This window comes from Cavia porcellus, unplaced genomic scaffold, assembly GCF_034190915.1.
Source record: "Cavia porcellus strain 051 isolate PalLab524CR breed Dunkin Hartley unplaced genomic scaffold, mCavPor4.1 scaffold_24, whole genome shotgun sequence".
Classification (NCBI taxonomy): domain Eukaryota; kingdom Metazoa; phylum Chordata; class Mammalia; order Rodentia; family Caviidae; genus Cavia; species Cavia porcellus.
The window spans coordinates 3,079,335-3,104,964 of NW_026947507.1; the positions used below are offsets into that span (position 1 = coordinate 3,079,335).

Below are 25,630 nucleotides of genomic sequence, written 5' to 3' on the forward strand. Positions count from 1 at the left end.
GGCACAAAGAGCAGAACCTGGACCCATCAGAACCAGGAGGCTTGGCGGAGATCCGGGCTCTGGGGGCCCCCAGGAGTCCCACAGCGTGAGGACGCAGATATCTGAGTGGCAGTACTTTGGCAGCTCAGAGAGGTCCCTGAGGCCCTGAGACCCCCCATCTAGGGAGGGTGTCACATGACTGCCATGGTGTTTTTTCAGGGGTGCAGAGAGCCTGGTCCTGGGAGAGGAAGAACTGGGAGCTCAGGGGCCAGTACTGGAAGCAAATGCTCCTGTAGGAAAGGGCTGTTGCTGGGCAATCTGGCAGGAACAAGAAGCCACCAGAAACCAGCCAGTGCCTTCTCGCCCCTCTTGCCCTTCAGGCTCCCTGTGCAGGATACAGAAGGAGTGCTGTTGATGGAGTTCCCACCCTCAGGGCATCAGGCAGAATGCAGAAGGGAAAATTTGAAAAGAAGAAGTGATTACTGGATAGCAGGCATTCCTGTCTGTGTCTTAAAGCTGGTTTCTGTATCACCTAAGCAAGACTTGGAGAAGAATTTCTGTTTTGTTGTGATAAAACATATATAACAAAATGATCCATCTTTACCATTTCTGACTATAATTCAGCGACATTAAGTACATTCAGGTTGTGTAACCAGCACCACCATTCATTTCCAGGACATTTTCATCTTCCCAAAGAAGAACTCCAAACCTGTTCAGCATTAACTACCCCCACCTTTCCCCGCTATCCTTGGAAACCACTATTTCACCTTCGGTGGACCACAGCATGTATTTTTTTGTGGCTGGTTGCTTTCACTTAACATAATGTCTTCCAGATTGATCGATGTTTTACTGGCGACAGATTTCCTTCCTTTGTCAGAAGAAATAACATGGAGTCTGGTTTTATGGCCCTTAGTGTGCTCATATTGAAGGACGGACACTTGGGAGAGGATGTATTCAAGGGATGGTTAGCATGCAGTGAATGCCTCTTCCCTAGGAGAAGGGAGAAGTTTCTCCTTATCCTCAGGCGAAGGGCAGGCGCTTCTGGAGGACATCAGACGCCCACTGTGCACCCACTGTGAAGCACAGTGGCCTTCAGTGAAGGGAATGCCTGAAAAACTCAAAGGCCAGTAGAACCAACTACGGCCGTAAAGAGTGGGGACTGTTTCAGAGGCACCCTTGCTGAAGATGGGTTAAATATGGGTGTTTCCCTTGGAACAGATGTGAGTCACACAAAACAGGTGGCATCAACTGAGACAGGTGGACAGGTGAATAGATTTTGGGTGATAAACACTGCTGGTGTAGACCTGGATAACCAGCTGCTGGGGAACTGTCATAAACAGCCAGGAAGACACTGGCTCCCCTGTATTAGGAAACTGGAAGCCATGTGGATCTGCAGAGAACCACTGTGACATTCCATGAAGACATAGAAATGCTCTATGAGCTAGAGAGCAACCTTCAGTTACCATCATGCCCAGGGTCACAGATGGGAGCCCATACTGGCCATGCTCAGGAAGGATACTCCTGGTGTCCTGGCCTCACCTTGCCCCTCCCCTCTAACCATGACAGCTGGGAAACAAGCTGGAGATGGGGCTTGGGAGCCAAAGGATAGGACCACTGCTCCCTGCAGTGTTCCTGCGGCAGTAGACCCAGACTAGGGGTAAGAAGTTTTCAACAGGGGAATAAAATTTGCAACCTTGCTTTTTTTTACCCTTCATTTCCAATGCAGAGTACTATGTCAAAAAAAGAATTTGGAGGGTGTTTTCTTATCTGAAAGTTAATGAAAAGTCAGTGGTCCTGCCCAGGTTTCCTTCAAGAGCAGCAAAAGGAGGGCCCCATGGAAGAGGCTTCAGGTCATAAAGTCTCCTACAAATTCTGCTTGTCTGACAATACAGACAGCTTCACAAATGAAGGCTCCCCCCCCCCCGCCCCGGCCACCTGTGCAGCCCTGGGATTGACAGGTGTTTTGTGATCACTTGACAGATCATAAACCTGAGGTTGTCAGATCAGATCAGAGGAAAGCAAACAAGCAGAGACAACATTTTAAAAGAACTTTTCCAAAGAGGAAGGAATTAAATTAGGGCTAAAACTAGCCTGTGATCTGTGGTCATGCATGAAAGGATTACTCTTTTTTCTACCAAAGAGGAATGTCCTTACACTGAGGGGAAAGATTCAACAGTAAAGGAGAAATTGATGATTGACAAGAGGGGAAGAATTATAGGCGGGCAGAGTTCACTGTCAAAAACAGCATCAGATTCAGTGTCAGTTTGTGGGGTTGCTTTATAGGATAATGCTGAGATAAAGCATCAGTAGTCTTCTGCAGGATGTGATGTACTCAAGATGTGTAATAAGACAGTTTAATGAGACGCCTATTCACAAAGCACTGGCAAAGGGTGGCATAGCGCTTCCGAATTGGCAACAACAAAAAACGTTACCGTCCCTAGGGCAGAGGGTGGAGGAGAAAGACTGGTTACCAGAAACTGACAAGAACTGTAACACTAGGAGAGAGCTGCCCAGAAGGAACTGTGACCTTTAGGCAAGGGTCATCTCCTTAGGAAGCCAGTTAAGGTAATAAATGCTTGACCTCTGCCTCTTCCCAAATACTGCTTGTACTTCTTGAAGGCCAAACCCAATTGGAAGGCTGAGAAGGAGCTTCGTTCCTTACAGTACCGTCTGGAATTTTTGCCACTAGGTGGTGTTACTAACAGCATCCAAGTGCAGATTGAATGCCTACTGCATGGAGTCCTCCAGTTGCTGCCTTTGAGGAAAGAAAATGCCTCCATAAAGTCTGCCTCCCATCAGACTAGTTCCCTCGAAGCACTGTGTAATACCATAGGCTCTGAGTTTCTTACTTGTGCTAGGCAGCTGAGCATTCAGCAGCGGTAGTAGCAAAATCAGCCAGGTGAGAGAAACACTCCATTGTTAATTTGCAGATACGTGGGCCCAAGGAGCAGGCACTGGAGCACTGAGGATCAAAGCTTTCTTATTTCTTGACTTTAAAATATTCTCACACTGTAAGCAATCATAAATTATCAATATGATGCTTCTCCAAACTATATCTCTATGTTTATATCTAACCAGCAAATCTTAGCAGGCCAACTTGCTGTGCTTCATCCAATCTTTCACCAAGAGGTGTGTGGCATCTTGACCTTGGCTAGGCCACTTGTGAGTCCAGATTTTGATGTATCAAATGAGCAAGCTACTAGATCCTCCTGCAGTTGCCAGGTTGGCCCATGGATTCCAGAATCTCTGACTAGTACACTCCCTCTGCTGGTAGAATTGTAGGGACCACGAGGAAATAAATATTGTTCTCCTCAAGCATGAGAAGAGATGCAGTATCTGCACATTCATTTCTATTCCTTTAGTAATGTCCTGAATGTCATACAAATGCATAGTAAGGCTTTGAGCTCAGTGAATTTATCAGCATGTAAGTTTTATCTAATTCTTGTGCAACTTCAAGAGATATTTGAGCTTCTGTTTTGCCTTAAGGATTGATTGGAGAGATTTTTTTTCTTTCCTAAGCAATTCCAGTGCCTCACCACCTTCTTAATTTCACAAGCCTTGTGTGCTGTCCTCTGGGGATAGCAGTGTTGCCCCAAAAGCTTTGCCTTATTTGGACACCCACTTCCTATACTCTAGGCAATTAATTATGAATGATGCTTTTTTAGAATTTTCATATTTTCCAAATGGATTGGATTAGAATTACTAATATTAGTTCTTTTAAAAAGCAATTAATCAAACTTCTGAATTATAAGCAAGAGAAATTAACTCTGAACACCTTAACCAGAGAGGAAAACTTTCTGGAATGTGTTGAGCTGGCATAGGATCAGGAAAATGTAGGCTAGAAAATGGACATGAACCAGGACAGTCTGAGGAGGAAAGGGGGACCCTAGCAGGAGTCATTTGACCAGGGGACTGCCACCAGGGCCATGAGCTGTAATGTGATCACTGCTAGATATCATTGTGGTCTCCTTTGCCTTTGAATGTCTTGCTTTGGATTTAGGTTCCAGAATGAGAATTCTTGATAGACTAAACCTGGGTCATATTACAAGGCCATCTTCATGGAGCAGAATAGGCCTGGTATATGTACAAATGACCACAAACTAAGTGGCCTGAAATAAAAGAAATGCATTCTCTTGTAGCTCTGGAGGCCAGGCATTCTAAATTAGTTCATCAGCAGGCCACACTCCTATTGAAGGTCTCTTGTCCTTTTGTACTTTCTGGTGGCTCTCGGCCAGTAATGGCAAATTTTTTAGAGCTTTCAACAATAACAAATACCCCACTGCAGCGTGCATGCCAGAGGTTCGCCACCACTACTCAAGCCATTTCTGGGCCTGCAGTCATCTCTGTCTCTCTTCTTCTATCTTCTCCTTTTCTGTCTATTATCCTCTACTGGAGTGGGACCCACATGGATACTACAGAACGATCTCTGAGAGCCTTAATTGCATTTGCAAATCCCCCCCCTTTTTTTTTTCAAATAACGTCAGTCATAAGTTTCAGCACTTAGGATATGGACGTATGTTTTGGGAGACCAGCAATCCCCTGAATCATCCCACTAGGGGACAAGTAGTGGGAGCCACCCTCCCACAACCTGCTTCAGTATTTTTGGTGAATGGGAAGACCCCATGCCCACTATTACTGTACATTACGGAGTTTCCCCAATAGAAAATGCAGTTGCACATTAACCAGACATATATACCACAGGCTGGCCACCACAGTGCTAGTGCCCAGTGCATCTGGATAGTGCAGGGGAGGCATAGGGAGCGCCAAGGCTGAGTCTTGTCTTTGTGACTGAAAGACTTCATAGAGAATGTAACCTGAGCCAAGCCTTGGTTCTGTCTGTTAGGTGGTCTAGGGGAACAAGGAAATTCCAGGCAGAGGGAACAGATGAATAAAAAGCACAGTGAAGTCAGTGTATGAAGCATTCAGAGTATTGTAAATTGGGACTACAATACTAGATTGGGAGCCTGTTCCAAAATGTTAGTAAGTCACTAGGCTGATCCCTTTTTCTTTTGTTAAAGCAAGAATTTTTTCCATGAAATAAGCAATGAATTGATGTACTGTACATCCTGTTACAAAATCCTTATTGGCTGGAACAAAGAGTTTGCTGGCTGTCTACTGCAAGGGGAATCAACAGAGCATGGGGCAAGGCTGGGATGAACATCTTAAGAGAAGTGGGTGAAGGGGCTAGGGATTTAGCTCAGCCTCATAAGCGCCTGCCTTGCAAGCAAGTGAGTTCGATCCCGGTACCAATAAAAAGGAAAAAGACAAAAAAAAAGAGAAGAGGGTGGGGGGCTGGCATCAGATTACAGCGGGGTGCTTTTTGTGACTTGCCAAGGTGTTTGGACTTAGTGGAGAGTGAGAATAAATCCACTAGGATAGTAAGATGCAGGACCAGTTTCAAGGGACTGAGTTCTGAAGGCAGGAGTCTTGGAGCTTTGGAGACTATGATGTTTGTTTTGCAAAACTCAGCTCTTTATTCTAGTGTTGCTTCACAACAGCATTCTTCATCAATCTGGTGAAATGAGGAAAATAACGATGATTTAATCAGTTTTTCATGAAGCAAAATTTTATTTCTTTTTGAAAGGAATAAAACTTGGGGGGAGTGTCCCCTCATCTCTTCAGTTATGGTAATAATAAATACATGATTAAAATACCTAGGTCAGAGAAGCTGGGGATTCAGCTCAGGGGCATAAGCACCTGCCTGGCAAGAGTGAGGTCATGAGTTTGATCCCTAGTACCAAAAAACAAATAAACAAACAAACAAACAAACAAAAAGTCAGTTCTGTCTATCCACCTGTCTGTTTATCTGTGTCCTGCAAAAAAAACTACCCATTCTTTCTGATTGCACATAGCCTTTTGAGATATTCTGGCAATGAGATCCACAAGAATGCAAATTCCTGGATCAAGTGATGGCCTGAGCTTAGGCTGAGCAAATGGGAAGGAGGTGGGGATACAGTGAAGAGGATTGAGGCACAGCTGGAATCCACAAGATGAGATCTTTGGCAGCCTAGAATTTACCACACTTTGTATGAATATGGATTCTCTTCCCAAAATATGCAATCAGATTGTATCAATTTTGTATTTTCAGTAATCACCGTGGAGTGCCTGTTTTAAAGTCACTTATAAACATATTTTATGAAAGACACTGGTAAATAATTTAACATCACATTTCCCTCTGAGGTCCACCATCAGAAAAATCATTAGATGACATAGATTTATAAAGAATAACATGACCTTCATTTAAAACCTTACTGCAACAATCATGCATCAGGGCTGTGAGATTCCTCATCCCCCCTCCTGCCTAAACTATCCTTCCTGTGAGGAGAGAGGACACATAACCAATATTTTGTTTCTTCCTGATACTGCCGTTCTTTATTATGAGAACAATGTCGTAGCTACCTGCTGTTCCAGGGAAGCCTGTTTCTTTCATCTCCGTACTAACTCGAGCTGGTTTTGTGAAACTGACCCGAGCAGCAAATGCCTGGAGAAAGCCGGATGCTCTGTTTTCATTTCCCTTACGTCTCATTTATGATTATCTTGTTCTTTTTCTGGAATTCTGTATTCTATAAAATCAAAATGAATTGCAATATAGTTACAGTGAATATGGCCTAGTCATACCCTGTGGAGGAATGACATTTGATAATGAGTCTCATGATCAAAATCATGTTCTTGTTTTCTGCTTTTGCATCTAATTAAAAATATCATCCTCTTTTTATCATTCTTTTTTAAAGAAAAATAACTTTCCAGTAACCACACACACACACACAGTTCCCACCCAGATGTTATCACATCAATTTCCTTTGCTTAGATTTTGCAAGTAATGTCCTACTCTTACATGAAGTCCACTTAGACAAGGCCTTTGGAAATCTTCAAAACAAAGGGCTTTGGGAAATATTTGATTTGCTTCACACTAAGGTACCCCCTCCTGTTGCCTCCTCTCTCAACAGGTGTTCTCTGCTGAATTTTACAGACAGCCACCTTCTCCCAATGTCACGGATTTTGTTGTTTTGAAGCCCGAGGTGTGCTCTGCTCACAGGACTTGAATTAGAAATGCCACGTGCGTTCTATGTGGCAGATCATGAAAGGTTCTGTGTCCCGTACAGACTATTCATGAGGCTTCTCACGGACTTCGTTATGCAGATGGAGTCACGGAGTCAAAGTTTCACCCCAGACTACAGAAGCAAATGCTGCGTGCTTTCCGCACTCTTCCGTGGATCGCATGCTCGCTTTCCCCTGTTGTGGGTCAGCTGTTTTCTTGTGCTAATTTCCTCCCCGCCTAGAGGTTCTAGACAGCAGTGAGCCCGCCACCTCCACTGCCTTTGCTGTTTTCATAGGTCCTGATGCTGCTGTGGCCTAGTGGGTGCTGCCAGTATTTTTCAAATTTAATTACGGTGGTGCTCCAATAGCAGGTGGCTGGCTGCCCCTCTAATACTAACATTTATGGGGACTCAATGTTGGTGATCCTTGGTGTTCTGCCCTCATTTCTTTTCTTTCTCTGCACAACCTCATTTGATTTAATTTGCTCTCGGGGCCCAAATGCCGCGTCCTAGGATAATAATGACTTTTACATGATTCCAATCCAGTCTAATTTCCTGTGGTTCATGCTCATTTTACTATGCACCCTTCAGATACAGTAAAAGTCCTGTATATTTTAGTTTTCTGTTTCATCGTATGTTTTCTGAATGGTGGGGGAGTGAGGAAAAACTGTTTTTCTATATCTTTAGTGCTTTATATGTCCTAGAAAGTATATTTGCCTTTAAAAATATACAATTAGTATTTGTTGACCTAGTGAATGTATATTTTGTTCTAGTACAGAAATCTTTTTTCTTTCTTAAACTAAATTTGACCTTAGTCACGGTGTAAGGTACTGACTGTCTTCCAAGGAAAACTCACATACAGGACTTACTCCCAAATTTCAGAAGATTCAATTTAGGAACCTTTGCCCTAGACGATGGCTTTCTATTTATTCAAGAAAATGAGGGAAAATGCATTTCTTTTAATAATAAAAATGCAGATATACATGACTGATAAGAGTAAAAGAACATGTCAAGTACAACTTTTTAAAGATATTGTCTTATTTTGTCTTTATCCAGAAACTTCTTTGATAAATTTTAGGATTTATGCATTTTAGACAGGGGCATATTTAGATCATCACTTAGGGGAATTAATGGAAGTTAGCAATATCGGTAAGTGTTTCTGTTTATTAGATAAGCCTCCTGCCTCTGAGCCTACCCAAGGATCTCACAAAGGCCTTCCACACCTTCTAAAATTCTTTCAGGTGGCTACTCTTCCTGGCCAAGGCATTCAAGACTTTGCCCTCAATAGCTGAGAGGGCAACTTTCTTTGGGAACTGATGCCTGAAAGAAAGACACATGGATGGCCCGGTCAGCTGGGACAGTGGATGGATGTGTAAGCCAGGGCCAGAATCCCAGTGCACTGCCTGTAGCTTTGCAGGATCAGTAAACAAACACCGTCTCCTTTATTTTTACCCTTTTTCCTAACACTGTGTGAGGAAAGATAAGATGCTTTGACTACTAGTTCCTTTGATGTCTTTCTAAAATTTACTACCTATTGGGTCAAACTCCGGCTCTTGATAGCACAGAGTTACCTGAGGTTAAAATATAAACCCAAATTCAGAAGACATAGAGAAGCACATCCAGGTCTGTGATTCTTACATAGGAGCCAAGATTGTGGTGTCAGTGGGATGTCGGAAGAAACCACAGGTTTCCTATCCTGCCATCCTGAGGATAACTGTCTACACCACGAAGCACTGTCTTGGCAGTGTGGTAAACACCCAAAGGACAGGTAGATTAGGACAAATGGTTGTGAGCTGTGATCTGGCCTGAGGTCTAGTTATCTCATTTGCAGGCAAGCAGTTAGGATCCAAAGCATTTACTGTAAATAGGCTTCCCTGCCACACCAGGCTTCTTTTATAATCTCCTTCCATACACGCGAAGACCTCTGCATTACCAAGAGCTTTTGGGCATGGAAAGTACAATTATTTTTAAGTAGCTAACAGCCTTTCAGTGAATTTCATGATCAACTTATAAAAACAAGATTAAACAAGAACAACGAAAAATAACTGGGAGGACCTGTCAAAGTGATGGAGGTGATACTGTCTCAATACACATTTAATTACGCCAGTGGATTCAGTTGACTCTCCATGTTTATAATTTTTCCAGGAACAAGATGAAAGCATTCAATTTCATTTTAGGGGAAAGCACTATATGTTTTGCAGAAAGTTTAAAAATTGATTTATAACTTGCTCATGTAATTCTGGCACATTTCACATATTAATCTTTCTCTGTAGTCTTTTCTCTCTGGGCAATTCTTTCATAGGTCAAGAGGTCAACTTGAGTTGTAGCTGGTTCAATAATTTTATTATGTAAAATTGCAGTTAGCATTTTTTTTGTTGCAGGATCTGTATTCTCTTCAAAACCTCATTAAAAAAAAAAGTGGTTCATCATGGGAAGGACAGTGCTGTTTGATTTCACTCCTACCGATCTGCATTTCTGTCTCACACTGAGAGAGTCCTGAGAAGCTACTGTCACTGTCCCCAGGCAGAAACCGCCATGATTCACAAAAGCAAGGAGTGATTTTCCTGAATCGCAGGATGACTCAGGTAAGTAGCTTTCAGCTTTTACTGAAATTCAAACACTGTGACTAATATGTTTTTGGCGATGAGCATGGTTATTATACCTAATTAGTCCCTGTTTCTATCATTTTTAAATTTATAACTGTATAATATAAAGTAAGTTGGAGTTTAGTTTTGTATCAGGGAAAAGAAGCAAAGTCTACTTCCACAGGATAAACAAAAATATATATATATTTTAGCACTTTTTTTTTGCTTTTCTAAGATTTAAATGATAATGTGCAGATGTTAGTTTTGAAGCACCATGTATTAAATAACACATGAAGAAGCTACAGATCTTGTAACTGTTTTTTAGAAGTCTTATTCACTGTCCTAACTTGTATTTTAGCTTTAAAATTTCAGTTTGAGTACATCTTTTTTTTTTTTTTTTTTTTTTTTTTGTCTTTTTGGGACAGGGTCTCGCTATGCAGTTCAGGCTGGCCTGGCCTTGAGCTTACTTTGTAGCCCAGGCTAGTCTCGAACTCACAACAATCCTCCTGCCTCAGCCTCTCGAGTGCTGGGATTACAGACGTGAGCCACCACGCCCGGCTCAGTTTGAGTACATCTTTGAAATTTAAAGCAAAATTTTATAATCTCTCTCTTTAATATTGTGTCCCATGTAGCCATTTATAATGGAAGAACAATTTGTAATCCTTATGTTTGTCTTTAGTATAAAAATGTGACAATTATATGCCTATGATATATCTTTAAAGCAGAACTCTACTGTGGCAGAGAAACATAAAACACAATACCTGAACAACTACTTCTAAGATAACAATATGCAATATACTAATTAATGTTAATTTCCTCCTTTTTAAAAAATTCTGTATCATTTTTATCCTTTTTTCTGTTTTGCTTTTTAAAATTACCACAATCAGGAAAACTAAGTCTTATCTCTTCTTTCCTGTGCCTGTAGCTCTGCAGTGGAGGGAATATTTGCAATTTATGACCAAAGACCTGAGAACAAGCTTGTCTAGAGTAAAGTCTTGTAAAGGAAGCAAAAGACATAGCTCTAAATTAATTTCTTTGCTCTGTAATTACTGAATGATGTTTTGTGTCTAGCACTATCCTAAGCACTATGTGTGTATGTGTAAGTGTGTGTATGTATGTATATATATACATGGTGTCATACATACATGAATCAAATGTTGTGCTTGCCTTCTGAGAGCTTATAATCTAGTTAGGAGTTACTCAGAGTGGGGAGTTCCAAAATGGTATTGGGAAAAATGGCTTACAAGTAGTGGAGACAAAAGATCTGCAGTGTATGGAGCTATTAGCAGAGATCATACTGTAGTTATCCACGCCATATTTGTGAAGGGTGAAGAAGCTATGCATCGAGCATTTAGGTAAGATGTGAGAAGGGGAAGGTGACAGAAGAGCATTTCAGGTGATAGAGAAGAGGAGCCTGCTGGCCTTACCAAAACCCAATAAAGAACTGCACAAGGCCCACTCAGGAAAAATGATTCCCATGTTAGTCCACTTCAAGTTGCTGTAAAGTACTTGAGGTTGGGCATTGCACAAAGAACAGACGGTTATTTAGTTTACAGTTTTGGAGTTCACAGTCCAAGTTTGGGTGGGTCCCCTTGGCTTGGCCTTTGGTGCAGGCTTCCCTGGCTGCTTCCCAGTCAGGAGAATGGCATGTGGCAGGAGCACGTGCATGAGAGCACAGTCACCGGAGAGATGGAGTCACGGGGATGTAGAGGCCAGGCGTCATAACAGCTTGCCCTTCCAAGAACAAGGCTATGCAGACAGTTTCAGTGCCACCCGGGGATGATGCCCCTAGACGTCATGAGCCAACACAGGCTCTTAACAGTCCCCCTCTTAAAAGTTACACCACCTCAACATCACCATTTTGGGGACCAAGTTTCCAGCATGTCAAACTCTGGGAAGATTCTCAAACTACATCCAAACCATAACAGTAGGTTTCTATGGGCGCAGCTGAGATTTTATGTCTAGGTAGTAGCAGCCGGAAGCACTAGGAAGGTGGACCGTGACCAAGTCACGCAGGGTTTGACACAGAGCACGAGCTTCGTCTCATACGCGGTAGTGAACCCATGAAGGGTTTTCAAAGGGAGGGTGTATTATTGAAGCACTATTATGGGAATATTAATCCACCCAGCACTGGGATGAAATAGAAGTTCCAATCTGCATTTTTTTATTCATGGAGGGGAAATTACAAATTAAAGCCAGCAATACAAAAATGACATAAATGCCATCCAGTACCTGAGAACAGGAGCCACCTTTGAAGATACAAAAAAGCTTTCTCAGAATTTTCCAGATGTCTCGGGGCAAAATGCCGGTCTCACCTTGATGATACAGTAGGAAACCATTGTTAGCTCCTCTGGTTATTTTTACATCTGTGTGTATGCACATACAGGATAGTGATCACTGGGAAGTTACAGGCTTAGAAAAGAACTTTTTCATTTTATTGTATCTGTGGACACATCACATATTCAGCATTGCCTTTGAAATCACAATTGTTGGATATATGGCTTGATGTGCACCCATCTCCACAACACGGCAGTGAGAGATTGTTCAGGGGCCGGGAGGATGAGAGGGGAGTAGCTTACAGAGGGGATGGGGAGACTTTGGGGTTGTGGATGTGCTCATTATCTTTTTATGTTTTTGAGGCAGTGTCTTGCTATGCTGTTTAGGCTGGACTTGAACTTATTTTTTAGGCCCAGCTGATCTCGAATTTGCAACGACCCTCCTGCCTCAGCCTCCAGAGTGCTAAGATTACAGGCCTGGCCCACCACGCCTGGCTCCTGTGCTCATTACCTTAAGTGGCTTCATGTTTTCCCAAGTGTATACATGTTTAAACTTATGAAATGACACACTTTAAATATGTCCAGATTGTTACATATCAACTATACACAAGACTTAAAAGTAAAATTAAAAATGTAAAAGAAATATTGCATAGTGTATTTTGCCAGTTTCATTATTCAGTTATTTATTAAACATGTTTAGACAAAAGGTGTTAAGGACATATTCTCTGAAAACACAACACATTGACATATTGATTGGTACCTTGAGGAACTGCAGAAAGGGCTGTTTAGCTTACATTTCCTTCCTTACATAAAGATTCTTTTGCAAGGGGGTGGCCTTCATATACCAAGACAGGAAACAGTCTTGATGGTTGCAGATTCATGATACGGCCTGCAGTGACCCTGAATAAACAAACCCTTTGAAGTAATCCTTATCTTCCCTTATCTTTCTATGTCACCCCTACACACACACACACACACACACACACACACACACGCACGCACACACACACACACACGCACATCTCTTAGTGACATCTCTACAATTTATTACCCTAGTCCAGGGATCCATTTATGCATTTATCCTCTTATTCCTTCACAAAGTTATTGCTCTTTGTGTAAACAGTGTGAAAGTAAGGAGCCATCACGCTGAAGTATAAAAGCATCACTTCAGAATTCATTTTTTGTGATAACCCACATGTACATTCCGCTTCCTCACAGTTTTGTTAGAAAACTTTCATCAAACAGAGAAAAATCAATACTCTATTGAGAACATTCAGGAAAAACAAGTTACTTTGTAATGGAACATGATTGTCTTTATTTTTCATTATGTATCTGGTCACCATTATTACACTAAACTAAGCTGTGTTTATTCCTTTTTTGAAGGGGAGAGGGGACTTAAAATACTCAGCTTCCATGACAGGAAAATTTCCATGTAGGGACAAGAGAAGGGGAAATTTGGCAGGCCACGCACTGGCTAGACCTTGCCCTCAGAAGTAGTCTCCATCTTCTGTGATCGTATTGAATACTCAAAGCAAGTCACATGGCTTTGCCAAAATTCTAGTTGGTGAAGTGTTATCCTGTCCCACACTTAGAAAGTGAAGCGCAAACACTCATGGCTTCTCAATGGGAACCCTGATGCTAGAGATTCCTAGAGACAGGAATCGCTAATATCCTTCACTCTGTTCCTCAGGGAACTCATAGGTCACTTTTGGCTTCTATTTGCTTCCTGTTACTTTCTCTTCTCTCTTCCATTCTCTAAGGAATAAAGGTGGGGAGTTAAAAGGGAAAAAAAAAAAAAAAACCCAGCCCAAAACACTTAGTGTAAGAAGTCTGTTGAATTACAGTGGACTCCTGTGGAGGTAAGGTGAGAAATGCAACGCATTTACATTTAGAGGAAATTATTGACTCTGAGTCGGGAGGATGATGGTCAGCCTCTGGTACAGAAAGAACCAAAACCTCAGGGACTGAAGGGAAGTTCTTGGGCTGACGTGACTCTTCCCTCTCTGTTTATCTCTCGGCTGTCTCCATCCACCCTTGTTCTGTATATCTAAGACAGCTCTTTTCCCTAAGGTAAGAACGATGTTGCCAGCAGCTTGAAAGATGTTGTAGACATCCTTCCAACACTAGGATGCTGGAGGCGGGGATACTTCTTGGTTGGAACCACACAGAGGCTACTCAGGAAGGTCTCTACTGGACTCAGCTTTAATTCCTAGGTCATGCTGAGCCATAACTCTGTACAGGGACATGGGATACAATAAATGACCAGGCTGAGGTCACTTGCCCATCCAGAGAGGATAAGACGGAAATTATCAGAAGAAGAGAGGTGATGAACTAGGTTGGACTAATAAGGACAATAGCTATTCTAGTTTACTTAGGGTTGGATGTACCTAGAGTGAGCTTTAAAATGAAAATGCAGTCATGTGCCCTGCTCAGTCACCATTTAAAGCCCCTTGCCGTTGCATCTGTGGTAAAATCCAAATTGGTTCTTCTAATTTTTCTGTGCATTACTTCACATGACTTCTCCTTTCCTTTTTCTCATGACTCACCAAGGCAGTTGGCCACACGCCCCTTCGTTTCCCAAGCAATGTGTGCTGGAGGACATAACTCTCACCTTCGCATGTCTGACTGTTAGTCTTCAGCCTTTCTCTTTGTCTCTCTCTGTCTCTGTCTCTGTCACACACACACACACACACACACACACACACCACCACCACCACCACCACCACCACCACCACCACCACCATCACCACCACCAGATTTACTTGTTTTTGTAGTTGGGAGATGATTCTCCACATTTTGCTCTAGTTCTGTATGTGTGTGTGTGGATGTGTCAGCTTTCGTCCTGGAGTAACTTTTCAAAGGATGCTTAGCTAACAACGTTGAAAGATTATGGAAACTGTGTCTCTTTCAGGTAGTAGGTTATTTTTTGTTTTCAGTCTAGTTTTTGTTTGTTTGTATGTTTACATTCTTTCTCCAGAGCAAGGATAGGTTGACTGGAGGCTTCTTTATGAGATAGAAGGATCCCTTAAGTTTAGGATTTCTCACCTGTAGTACAAACCCACTGTGTGCAGACTTTCTGCCAGGGCCTATCTCTGCATCATCTCTAAGTGATTTGATGCCGTGGGAACCAGTACAAACTTGCAGTTCTTGCTGCTTGCTGTGCTGTATTAAAATCACCTACCCTTGACCTCAGAGTCTTGTACCTTCTTCTGGCATCCATGAAACTATGGAAGGCTCTTTTATTAACCTGCAAGCAGGGTAAAATCTCAGATGTTCGGTGCTTCTTAACAGAGGTATAGCTTCTTTCCAGTAAGCATTCATCCTTTATAGGTTTAAAAACAGGGCTTGAGATGTACCTTCGTGATAGAGTGCCTGCCTAGCGTGCAGAAGGCTTTGGTTCAATTCCTAGCACTAAAAGCAAAGTTGTGAAACCACGACCACAGTCAGGGCGTGCAGCACTCTTATCATCCTGGAGACTCCGCTCATTTCCTCTTCGCAGTCACTTGTCTCTCTGATTCAGTCCTAGGCAAGCACTAAGCAGAATTCAGTACACCTTATTCTTGCTATTTTACTTTTATAGTTATAAAAGGAATTTTGAAAATTATTCAGAGTTGAAAAGGAAAAACAGGAGAAGAGCTTGGCTCTAAGCAGTGAGCAGGATGTTGGCAGTAGAAGTGAACAGAAGAGGAGGTAAGGAAGAACCGACGAGGCTTTGTGGACTCAGAGTAGGCAGACGCGCAAATGACAGGCCGTGTGAAAACTCCAGGAGGCGGAGAAAGTATCAGATCGTGTGACTTTTAATGTGAGTATTGTAGACTTACGGAGTGGGTGCAAACAGCCATGTCCTGGAAGGCAAGCAGAGCTTGTGGGGGACAGGAAAGGACAAGAAAGATGACTTAATCCAGCAGTCCCCTGTACTTTTTGTCAGCTCCACCCTGGAAAAGTACGTCTTTCTTTTCTCTACTCAGTTGTGCTATGTTTTTGTCATCATATTTATTACTTCTTTTGACATCAGCATCCAAATTTTGTTGTTTGCTCATTTCCGAGTTACCCTGTAAATTTTATAGACTGCTTAAAGAGTAACAAAAAAAAGTGGCCACCTCCTAGACACTAATGATTTGAAGAATGAAACAGCGAGTTTGAATTGTTCTTTAATAAAAAAGTTTTCCTGTCCCAGGAAAGGTAGGGTTGTAAGAAACAGAAATAAATCAAAGAATATTTTAGAGCTAAAATGGAATATGATAGGGAGTCAAAGGCAGGAAACACACTGGGCCCCAAGGCAGCACTGTGTGGAGTTGAGTGACCTGGGCTGTGGCCTAGAGCCCCTGGAGAACTGGAACAGAAGACCATCGCCAGTCTTTCCCTTCTCTGCTCCTCCAAAGGTCTGTGAATGTCACCACCTCTCACCTTGCTTTATTTTCTCTTGATTCATCCATCTGTGTATGGTGCGCCCAGACACCTGAGATCCTCTAAGTAGTCAAGTCCCAGCTTTGATTCTGCAGGCTGGGCCAGCCCCTGCTGGTAACCCGGTGTCCAGTCATCCAGATTTCAGCATGGGCCCAGCTGGTGTGGCTGGCGTCCAGCCCATGGCTCAGAAGCAGCTTCTTTCCTGTTGGCAGTGATGAGCTATTCTGTTGTACTTCTCTCTGAGTTTCTAGTTAAAATATATAGTTTCATCCTTGCCATTAAAATTACATGAGTGTTGGGGATACTCAGGGAAAACACCACCATTGTTTTTTGGAAACTTTCTCAAATTGGAAATCATTAGTGTAATGTTTCCCAAAATGTCTCTTGCTGAATGTATTCTCAAATTAGACAAGATGAGTTTAAATAAAAAAATGCTAGAGGCTCAATGATACTGAGAAAAACTAGACTTAAAACCAATTATGACTCTTTTCTGCAAGTTGTGTGAAATTGCGTAGTGTGCTGATATGCATCTTGGATTCACAGGAAGGGTGCTGACTGTGGCTCTGACTCTCTGTATGGATTGTTTTATGTCTGGAATTTGATAGCACAGGTTAGAAAGCCCAGCCAAACCAGTTTCCCTAATTTGTTTTACTTGGAATCCTGTGCTTTTATTTTACTACTAGTATTTTAGTAATGCTACCAATTCTACAAGGAATTAACTTATGCAGGGTACCTAAAATTCATATGGAAAGTATTGTAGAAAATTTGAATCCATAGAGTTTTAGATTGTCATAGTGGATATTCCAGGTCTATGAGTCAATATTTATAGTCATCAGTGTATTCCACAGCAGTTAAATTAACTGTAAAGTACAATAAAAATAGAATGGATTCATATCGAGCGCTTGTCTTGAAAATAGCTATTTCTTAAAAGTTCTTATTTATAATCAAGTGTAGGCAATTTCAGAAAAAAACTAAGAGAAAGATGTCCAAACAATAGTTCAGATACTAAAGATTCTGAATTTAAATTGCAGCAATTTTAAAAATACAAATTGAAAGAAATCAAGTTTCTGTCAGTTGCCTCTGAATATTTGCAAATTCACTGTGTTCATGCCTGTAATCCCAGCACTTGAGAGGGAAGGTGGACGTAAGAGGATTGCTGTGAGTTCAAGGCCAGCCTGGACTACAAAGTGAGTTCAAGGCCAGTCTGGACTGCATAGCAAAATCCTGTCTCAAAGAGACCAAAAAAAAAAAAAAAAAAAAAAAAAAGTACTATAATAAAATAAAATTTATTCCTTCCAGGGTTCTTCAACTTATACTTCCCAATTGAGTCTTTGGGGGCAGGAGAAATTAAATAGGTTTGAAAATACTGAGATTTTGATTTTTTAAAAAGCACTGATTTAAGAGTTTTGAGTGTTTCTCCTTGGTAGTCAGTTAATGTCATATGTTTTCGTGTTAAATTGCACCTGAAGGTGTCATAAACTCTGGGTACAACTTTTGTTAGACCTCACACATTAGATTATACTCTGTTAGGAATTTGCTCTCGGATGTTTTGTTAAGGGATGTGGACATATAGGTCCATAAAAATTAAGAACAGCCTCCTGGGCTGGGGATTTAGCTCAGTGGCGTAAGTGCCTGCCTGGCTAGTGCAAGGACATGAGGTCAATCTACGGTGCCAAAAAAAGAGAACAATTTCCAATTGCTTTTTAGGAGTAAATCCTGAAAATCTCTCTAGATACAGATATAGGTATAGATGTATATATAGACGTGGATGTAGATATAGATATAGATTTTTTGTAATACTAGGAATTTTAGAATTAAGATATTATCGTTTGATAACAATTGTAGAAATAATTGCTTGGAACAAGAATCAACAGTGGATGCTAACATTGGTGGATGTGCGTGAGAAACATAGTATTTACGTAACCTCAAAGTATCTTTCCATAAGATAGTTCTTGGATATAAGAAGAAAAGTATTTTCAGTGAAGTAACTTGGTAGCTGCTATTTTATGAATGGGCATCCTATTTCCCAGGAGGGGGTGATAGGAAGAAAGACACTGTCCAGGGTCAGTGGTTCCTCTTCTCCACTGCACGTGTGATACTCTGTTCCCTTCCCGCAGTGCCCACAGGGACGGCAGTTACTTTAAGCTACCTTATGTACTCACAGTTAAGAGTCCTTTCTGGTTATAGATGTTTATCTGTTCCTGCGATGAGGATCTGCTGCCTCCTAAGTGTGAGAGATCCAGCATTAACTCAGACAGTTCCCTGGGGCTTTCCAGGTAGCAAAAGTAGAAATACAATAACGCAGAACTTTGTGATCTGTAGAAGTACAGTGGGATGCGGCAGCACGCTGGAAAGCGCTGAGCTACCTAACAGGCACCAGGAGAGACAGCCAAATAGGTTTTTAAATTATTAACAGTACTTTTGGTAAAAAGCACATTCTGAACTCCTCGCCCCTCTCCTGGGAGACCCTTCACTCACATGATGCACATGATGAACGATCAATCCTTAAGCAGCAGAGATCTGCAGGATTTACTCTTCTTTTCTCATTTCTTTCTGATTGCCCTGGTCCAGCATGGAAGTTCAGGGACGCTTTCCTGGAGTAGATTATATCTGTACCAAGAGTGATGAGAAATTATACAGGCCATAGCACAGTATCTTCAGGCCCCTGGATGACAGGGAGTGCGTCACATCTGAGAAACCCCAAATCATTGAGTATTCCACACTCGTTTGGTGCTAGGGAAAGATGGTAAGCCAAGAACCATAGAGGCTGATCAGAAAGGGCTTGCTAACTATGAACACCTAAACTTGATCAGACAAGCTATAAAACGTTTCTGAAAAAGACTAAGATAGGAAGCAACACAATTAGTTGTATTATAGGTTAATTGTTTTGACATATTTAAGGGGAAAGGATTGTTTGCAGGCTCTTGAAACAGTTCAAATAAGAAATTAGCCCCTTTTTAAAAAACCGAAGTAGTAATGGATGTAGAGAACTGGTAGAAATCCAAAGATAATAAAAAGGTTGAACTTGCAGGGCCTCTTGATTGGTGTAATGAGCTGTTATAAAATTTTAAAATCTATTCAGCATCCGATATCATGATCGTACCCAAAGTGAGCCATTTGGTAAGTGTGTTGGCTCTGATTCCAAAATTAAGAATTCATCTGGCACAGGAAATTAACAGTGATCACTCCGTTTCCAATCCACTACTTTCTCAATGTCCATAAGATGAAAACAGTGTATTCACTAGTCTTTGGGCAAGAGGATAAGGTCAGAGAGAAAGTTTTCTTGCAATGTTAAGCAAGTATGAACACAATTTTCACAGTTGTAAGTGCTGATGTTAAGTCTGTGAGCCCTGATCAGCTGTTCCTAATGCCGAGTCTGACCTTATGCTTCTCCCAGAATGGATCCTGAAGCTGCCCAGCTGGAGAAGCAGCACGTGCACGATGTGTACAGGAGCACGGCCCCGTACTTCAGTGACCTGCAGAGCAAAGCCTGGCCTCGAGTCCGCCAGTTCCTCCAGGACCAGAAGCCCGGCAGCCTCATTGCTGACATCGGTAACCTGGGCTGGTGCCACGTAGTGTGCAATATATTCCACCGTCCTTGTCCTTTGCAGTACATTGTGTCTGTGGCATGCCTGTCCATAGATTATTCACTTTATTGCAGAAAGTTTTATTTGCAAGTCACTAAGCAGAAAGTATCCTCCAACCTAAATTTAGACAGTGGGGATCTTCAGGGCCCTTGGTGGTTTTATGCCTCTGTAAAACAGTTGGAATTGTGGGATTATGGAAAAGTTCTTATGTCCTCTTATGAATGTCATGGATCCTTATTTATTTTATAGGTGTTTTTATTATTAGAGCACATCTTTAATCCCTGATTTCTCTGGAGAGCTTTAGCTCAGTTTCTTTCTGAATTGAGAAGTCTTAAACTACATCTCAATAGACTAAGACTAGAATTTACAATTGGATTCCCACTTACAGTTGGATTCCCACTTGGAGCATGAAGCCCAGGAGAATCACAAGTCTCTAGTTAGATACACTAAGCCTAGTTTGGTATCACTCACTGCTGGTAAGAGAAACAGACAGATGCATAGAGCTTCTGGCTTTGTAGAAGAATGTGTGAACACTGCAGAAACTATGGAGCAGGGTGCATGTTGCTTTCACATTAGGAGTCTTGGGAAAATCTGTCATATTGATTTTTTAAAAATAGATCTGGTTTCAGAGATTGGGGATGCATTTCAGTGCTTTGCATGTACTAGGCCCTGAGTTCAGTCCCAACACTGCAGAAGGGTCAAAAAACTTTTGATTTTAGAAGATGCAAAGTACCAGGATCTGAAAATTAGTGAGGAGAGAAGGAACTACGCAATAAATGGTCCTGGGACAACATGACAAGACGACAAGAGCTACTTTCTCACATCTTACTCCAAAGTGAATTCCAAGTGAAACAAATATCTAAATGTAAAAAAATGAAAATATTGAAGGACTAGATGATAGTTAAGATTATTTTAGCCAGGCATAGCCAGGAGGCTGAGACAGGAGGATCACTGGGTGTTTGAGACCAGCCTACACTACACAGTGAATTCAAGACCAGCCTGAAATACATAGTGAGATCCTGTCTCAAAAAAAGAAAAGCAAAGGGCTTCTCTGTATATAATACATATTTGGGTACACAGATGCCAAAATAATTCACAGAAGAAATTGACTGTTATTATTAATGGTACTTATTGTTAGGTTTATTTAAGATCTGGAGATGACCAGTTGAGGCAGAAAGATTCATTAGCCCCAAAGGACAGCAGCCAGGGGGAGCTGCTGGTTTGAAATGCAGGATAGAAGTTGGGCTGCTGGGGTGGTGTGGGGGTACTTAAAGCTAACACTTACGTTTCATGAAGTTGACATAAATACAAAGTTAGTGAATGCTGAATCATTATCCTAATGGGAATGACAGAAAAGTTTCTTGTAAGCCTTTGGACACAATTCGTTTATCAATTTGTTAGTGTGTAACCTTGTTTCATAGTATTTCTGTTTAAAATCATCTTGTGTACTGCCATATGAAATGCCCTATGGAGAGCAGGTGATACAGGAATGGGAGAATTTACTAATATGTTGTGATATAAGACAGGAGTTTATTGCTATGGTGCAACAGAACAGTGGGCGAGGTCCAACCCAGGACTAGGGGGTCAGTGTGAGAAGCTGGGGTTTCTCTAAGGGACTGAAGATGTGGAAGAGAATGTCTGTAAATACAGACATCTCAGAAATGTATTAGCAGGTTTCTTATTAGTCGTCAAATTTATACTTGCCTTGCAACTAAAGCTGTTCCTCAGATTTGCAAATTGACAGGTCATTTATTTTGGCCTCACAAAAGCCCATCTCCTTAGGACAAAGATTTATTTTTATCTCGTGCTGATGTACATGAGAGTTAGCATATTATCTTATGATTGCTTACTACCATTAGTTTTTTCCTTGATGCAGTAGAGAAGCAAGAGCAAAAAACAGGAAAAAAGGCCTTTATTGCAGACACCAGAGGGCTGCAAGAGAGTGCAAGATCCCTTTAAGGCAGACAAAGAAGTGGCGCCCTTTTATTAGGTTTGATAGGGGGTGGAGCTTGAAGGGGCGGGCAAAATGACGTGTTGACAGCTGATTGGGGGAATGTTGGCACCAGGACAAAAAGCCGGAAGTTCAATTTCAGCTTGAAGGAAGAAGGTGGAAGTCAGCACTGAAGAGATGCACCGCTGTTGCTCTGGGGTCCTGCGCCATGTTGGCCTGGCAGAGCTTCACAGGGGCGGACCCCATCAAGTACCTGCTGAGCTCACTTTAACAGGATTTGCTGTTGAGAGTTTGACACTTCTGTTGCCAATTACTGTATTTATATATCTCATTGTACCATTAACAGTGAACTAACTTGGCTAGCATACTATTAATTCACACTTGAACAAACCTTGTCTCTTACTTATTAACCCATAGGGGATTCCAGAGCTGTCTTCTCTTTAGAAATACTAGAATGCCAGGGGACCATTTTAACTAGCAAAACCCTGACAAAAACTACAAAAAAGTGAAAAATAGGGAAACCAATCTTGTTAAGAAAAGAGAGAAGTTACATTTATTTGAGGCTTATTAGGATTGCAATGCAAGAGACGCCAAATTGAAGTAGCCTAGAGAATATGCTTTGAGGTCTTATGAAACATCAGCTTTTGTTGTGTGTTTTGTTTTGTTTTGGGTTTTGGGGGGGAGGGGGATCTACTGAAGAGTGAACCCAAGGGCTCATTCACTGCTAGGCAAGTTCTCTATCACTGAGTTACATCCCTGTCGTTGGTCGTTTTTATTTAAGACGCAGTCTGCTAAATTGTCAAAGCTAGCTTCAGACCTGCCTCAGCCTCCTCAGGAGCAGGGATTACAGGTGTGGGCCACTTTGCCTAGCTGATGGCTGTTCTTTAACCTACAAGGGAGGTTGTTAATTCTGACTTGTTTGTCAGAAATTGTTACTGGTACTGCAGAAGTTTATAAGAAAGAAGTCAGGCACAGCTCCTGGGCATTGGGGGAGGTAAGAGAAGGCAATTTCACAAATTGCTACAAAACCTGAATTTCATGGCAAAAATTGTAGTTGGGCCCAGTTTACCAAGATAGCACGCGGGAGGTTGGGCAGATAGTTCAGTGCAAAAGTTCGGCTGTGTCGCTGGAAGCCTGGTTCGGTGAGGCCTCCCTATTAAGTGCCAGGAACCAGGGCTGCTTCACATTGATTTTCTTCCCTAACTACAGTATGACGGCTGAGGTGAGAAGCCTGGGCATGTGGCTCTCAGTTAAATTTGCTGCAATATGAGAGTACGTTAGGGATGACTCGCTCAGGTGCTGTGAGTAGTATTGCATTCAGGGATAGGAATCAACTTTAGCAAGGACAGGAAATGTGGCATCTTTCACTCATGGGGATTTGCTGTGTCAGTAACTTTTCTCCCGTAAAAATGAAAATACTCCCTAAGGTGAAAAATCTAAACAAATATAGAAATGAAGTGAAAGGTCAAAAACTAAATAGCTACAACATGTTTTGTAGAGAAACACATAATTTCTTAATCTACAGGACATGTTTTAGTTTTTTTTAAAACTCCAGCATTCTATCATTTGCTGCAACATGGATGAACTTGAAGGGCATTATAGTTAGTGAAATAAACCAGCCACAAAAAAATACTGCACAGTTTCTTTAAACTGTAAGAGCATGAGAGAGAGAGACAGAGAAAGAGAGAGACCAAAGCAAAACCTAGAAGCAGAGAGTAGGTGGTGATTACCAAGGTCTGGGGCAGGGATGGGGCAGGAATGCTTGGTTAAACGGCCAAAGCTTCAGATAGACAGGAGGAATAAATTCACAGGAAAACTAAAATACCAGCAACTCCAAAGAAAAATATGTGAGCAAATATTTCAAAAAAGAACACTAAAAACCACTTGAACTGTTCTGACAGGTCCTTCACTTATGGGTCAGGAAGACACCAAAGCATGTACAGTGCAAAGCGTTCTGCACGGCCAACCCTAGCACAGGCAGCCACACCAGGGCAACCCACGCTGTTGGTGTCTTGTGTCATCCTGAGATGGTTTATGTAAATGGAAGCATCTTTGTGCATTGGGGAGGACATATGGGTGGATTTCTTCCTTCTCCTCGTCCTCTTCCTTCACCTCCGTCTCCTCCTCTTCCTTTTCCTCTTCTTTTTCTTCTTCTTTTTGAATGTACAGGTTTACATCTAGTTTGTCTTACTTTCAGAGTATTTGTGGAGTCATTCCATATTACGTTTTGTATAGTTGCCTAGGATTAAAAGCTGCCTTAGGCCAGGATTTAGTTCAAGTGGCAAGTGCCTGCCTGATAAGTGGGGTCCTGAGTTCAAGTCCTGATATTCCCCCCCAAAAGTACTAAAAGCTGCCTTACACGCTGTGCTCACATTGCCACATTAATAGATAATGCAAATCATTTTCTGTGCATATTTTGGTACTACAAATTATGGGGTGAATAATATTCTTTGAATACTTCTATATAAATCAACAGTTGCATCTAGAGTCAATATCTTTTTGGTCATTTACTGTTTTATTTTTGTTTGACTTTAATTTTTTAGTGAATAAATGAATAATATTTTGATTATAAAATGAAAGGTTTATTTTTAACTAAATTTCAAATTAAAAAAGAAACAAATACAAAGTATAAATGAAGTCCAAAAAAGATGAATAGAAGAAATGACAGAATGGTACTATGACTAATCTCCATAAGGAAGTGTTGTTTAATTTGACTGGCCATTAGATTAGCAATTATAATTAACTGTAGTAATAATTACTAGTAAAGCATTGCAGTAAAAAAAAAAAAAAAATCCAGGAGTAACCAAGTTCAAGTTGCCCAAACAGGAATTCTCTGGGCAGTGCCACTATTTCAGATTGTTATTTCCTGTATCAGCCTATTCTCCAGTCCTGCTAACCAGCTGAAATATGTGATTGATGGCTCTGGGATGGAAGCTAAGTGTGGAAGTCAGGAATCATGGCTTAATCAAGCAGAGACAGTAGCCTAAATAAAAACAGAAGCACAGAGCACTCTCCGGAAACACTGTGAACCTGGGGATTAGGCAATGCCTTTAGCCAAAATGGGCCAATCGATTTTAGGCCATTAAATGTTACATGGAGGGCACTGTGTGGTTCGAAATTTTTACTTGGGTCGCTTCAGAAACTGGGAGAAAGACCAGGGCTGGAGGCTTTTCTGAGCAATATTCCTTTTTCATCTGTCCCCGGAGACAACTGCCCACATAGTATTGAAAATGACATTTTTGTGTACATAATAAAAATTAACTTTTGAAGAATTAAAAAAACTCTGCTTACCTCTTAACTCTCAATGTATATTTATTCTCAGCTTCAGTGGTCATTTTTAATGGACTAAATCATTTCCTAATGATCACTTCCTTATCATGGCAATAAAAAATTAGAGCACCCAATTGGTAGGCATCGTACATACAGAATAAAGCATCCTCCCTCTGGACTCAAGAATTGTATATAAAAATTCATGTAATATTTTTGTTTTTTTCTTATTCCCTTTTACACATAGTCCTAGCCAAAAACTCTCAGTTTTAGAAATGTAGTCATTTCTATAAATATCACAGAAGTTGTTTATATTAGTTACTTTTAGCAAATACTTTCCCATCACCCACTCAAACATTTTGTTAAGCTGAGCAAATTATCTGTTTACTTCAGCTACAGTGCAGTGCAGAACACAAATCAAAGCAAATGAAAGCCTGCAGACAGTTTCTCTTTAGTACTACTCAAGGTCATCATTTAATGAGATTTTGTAAAGGAGTATAATTGTTCTGGGCTCAGCTTCCCACTGTATCAGTCAAATTCT

At 41.3% G+C, this 25,630-nt stretch overlaps 1 protein-coding gene across 6 annotated transcripts in view; it reads left to right on the top strand.

The window, feature by feature from the left end:
• Window positions 1-25,630, top strand: part of Trmt9b (tRNA methyltransferase 9B (putative)) — a 57,637-nt gene that overhangs the window by 23,299 nt on the left and 8,708 nt on the right. For 5 of the 6 annotated variants that reach the window (XM_063234575.1, XM_063234574.1, XM_063234576.1 and 2 more), the window contains 2 exons: window positions 9,398-9,601; window positions 19,682-19,836. In XM_063234575.1, the coding sequence (XP_063090645.1) occupies window positions 19,683-19,836 (154 nt within the window). In that variant the 5' untranslated portion in view covers window positions 9,398-9,601; window position 19,682. Of the gene's footprint in view, window positions 1-9,397; window positions 9,602-19,681; window positions 19,837-25,630 lie in introns of those variants that run through there. The other variant, XM_013144367.3, reaches the window with a different exon arrangement.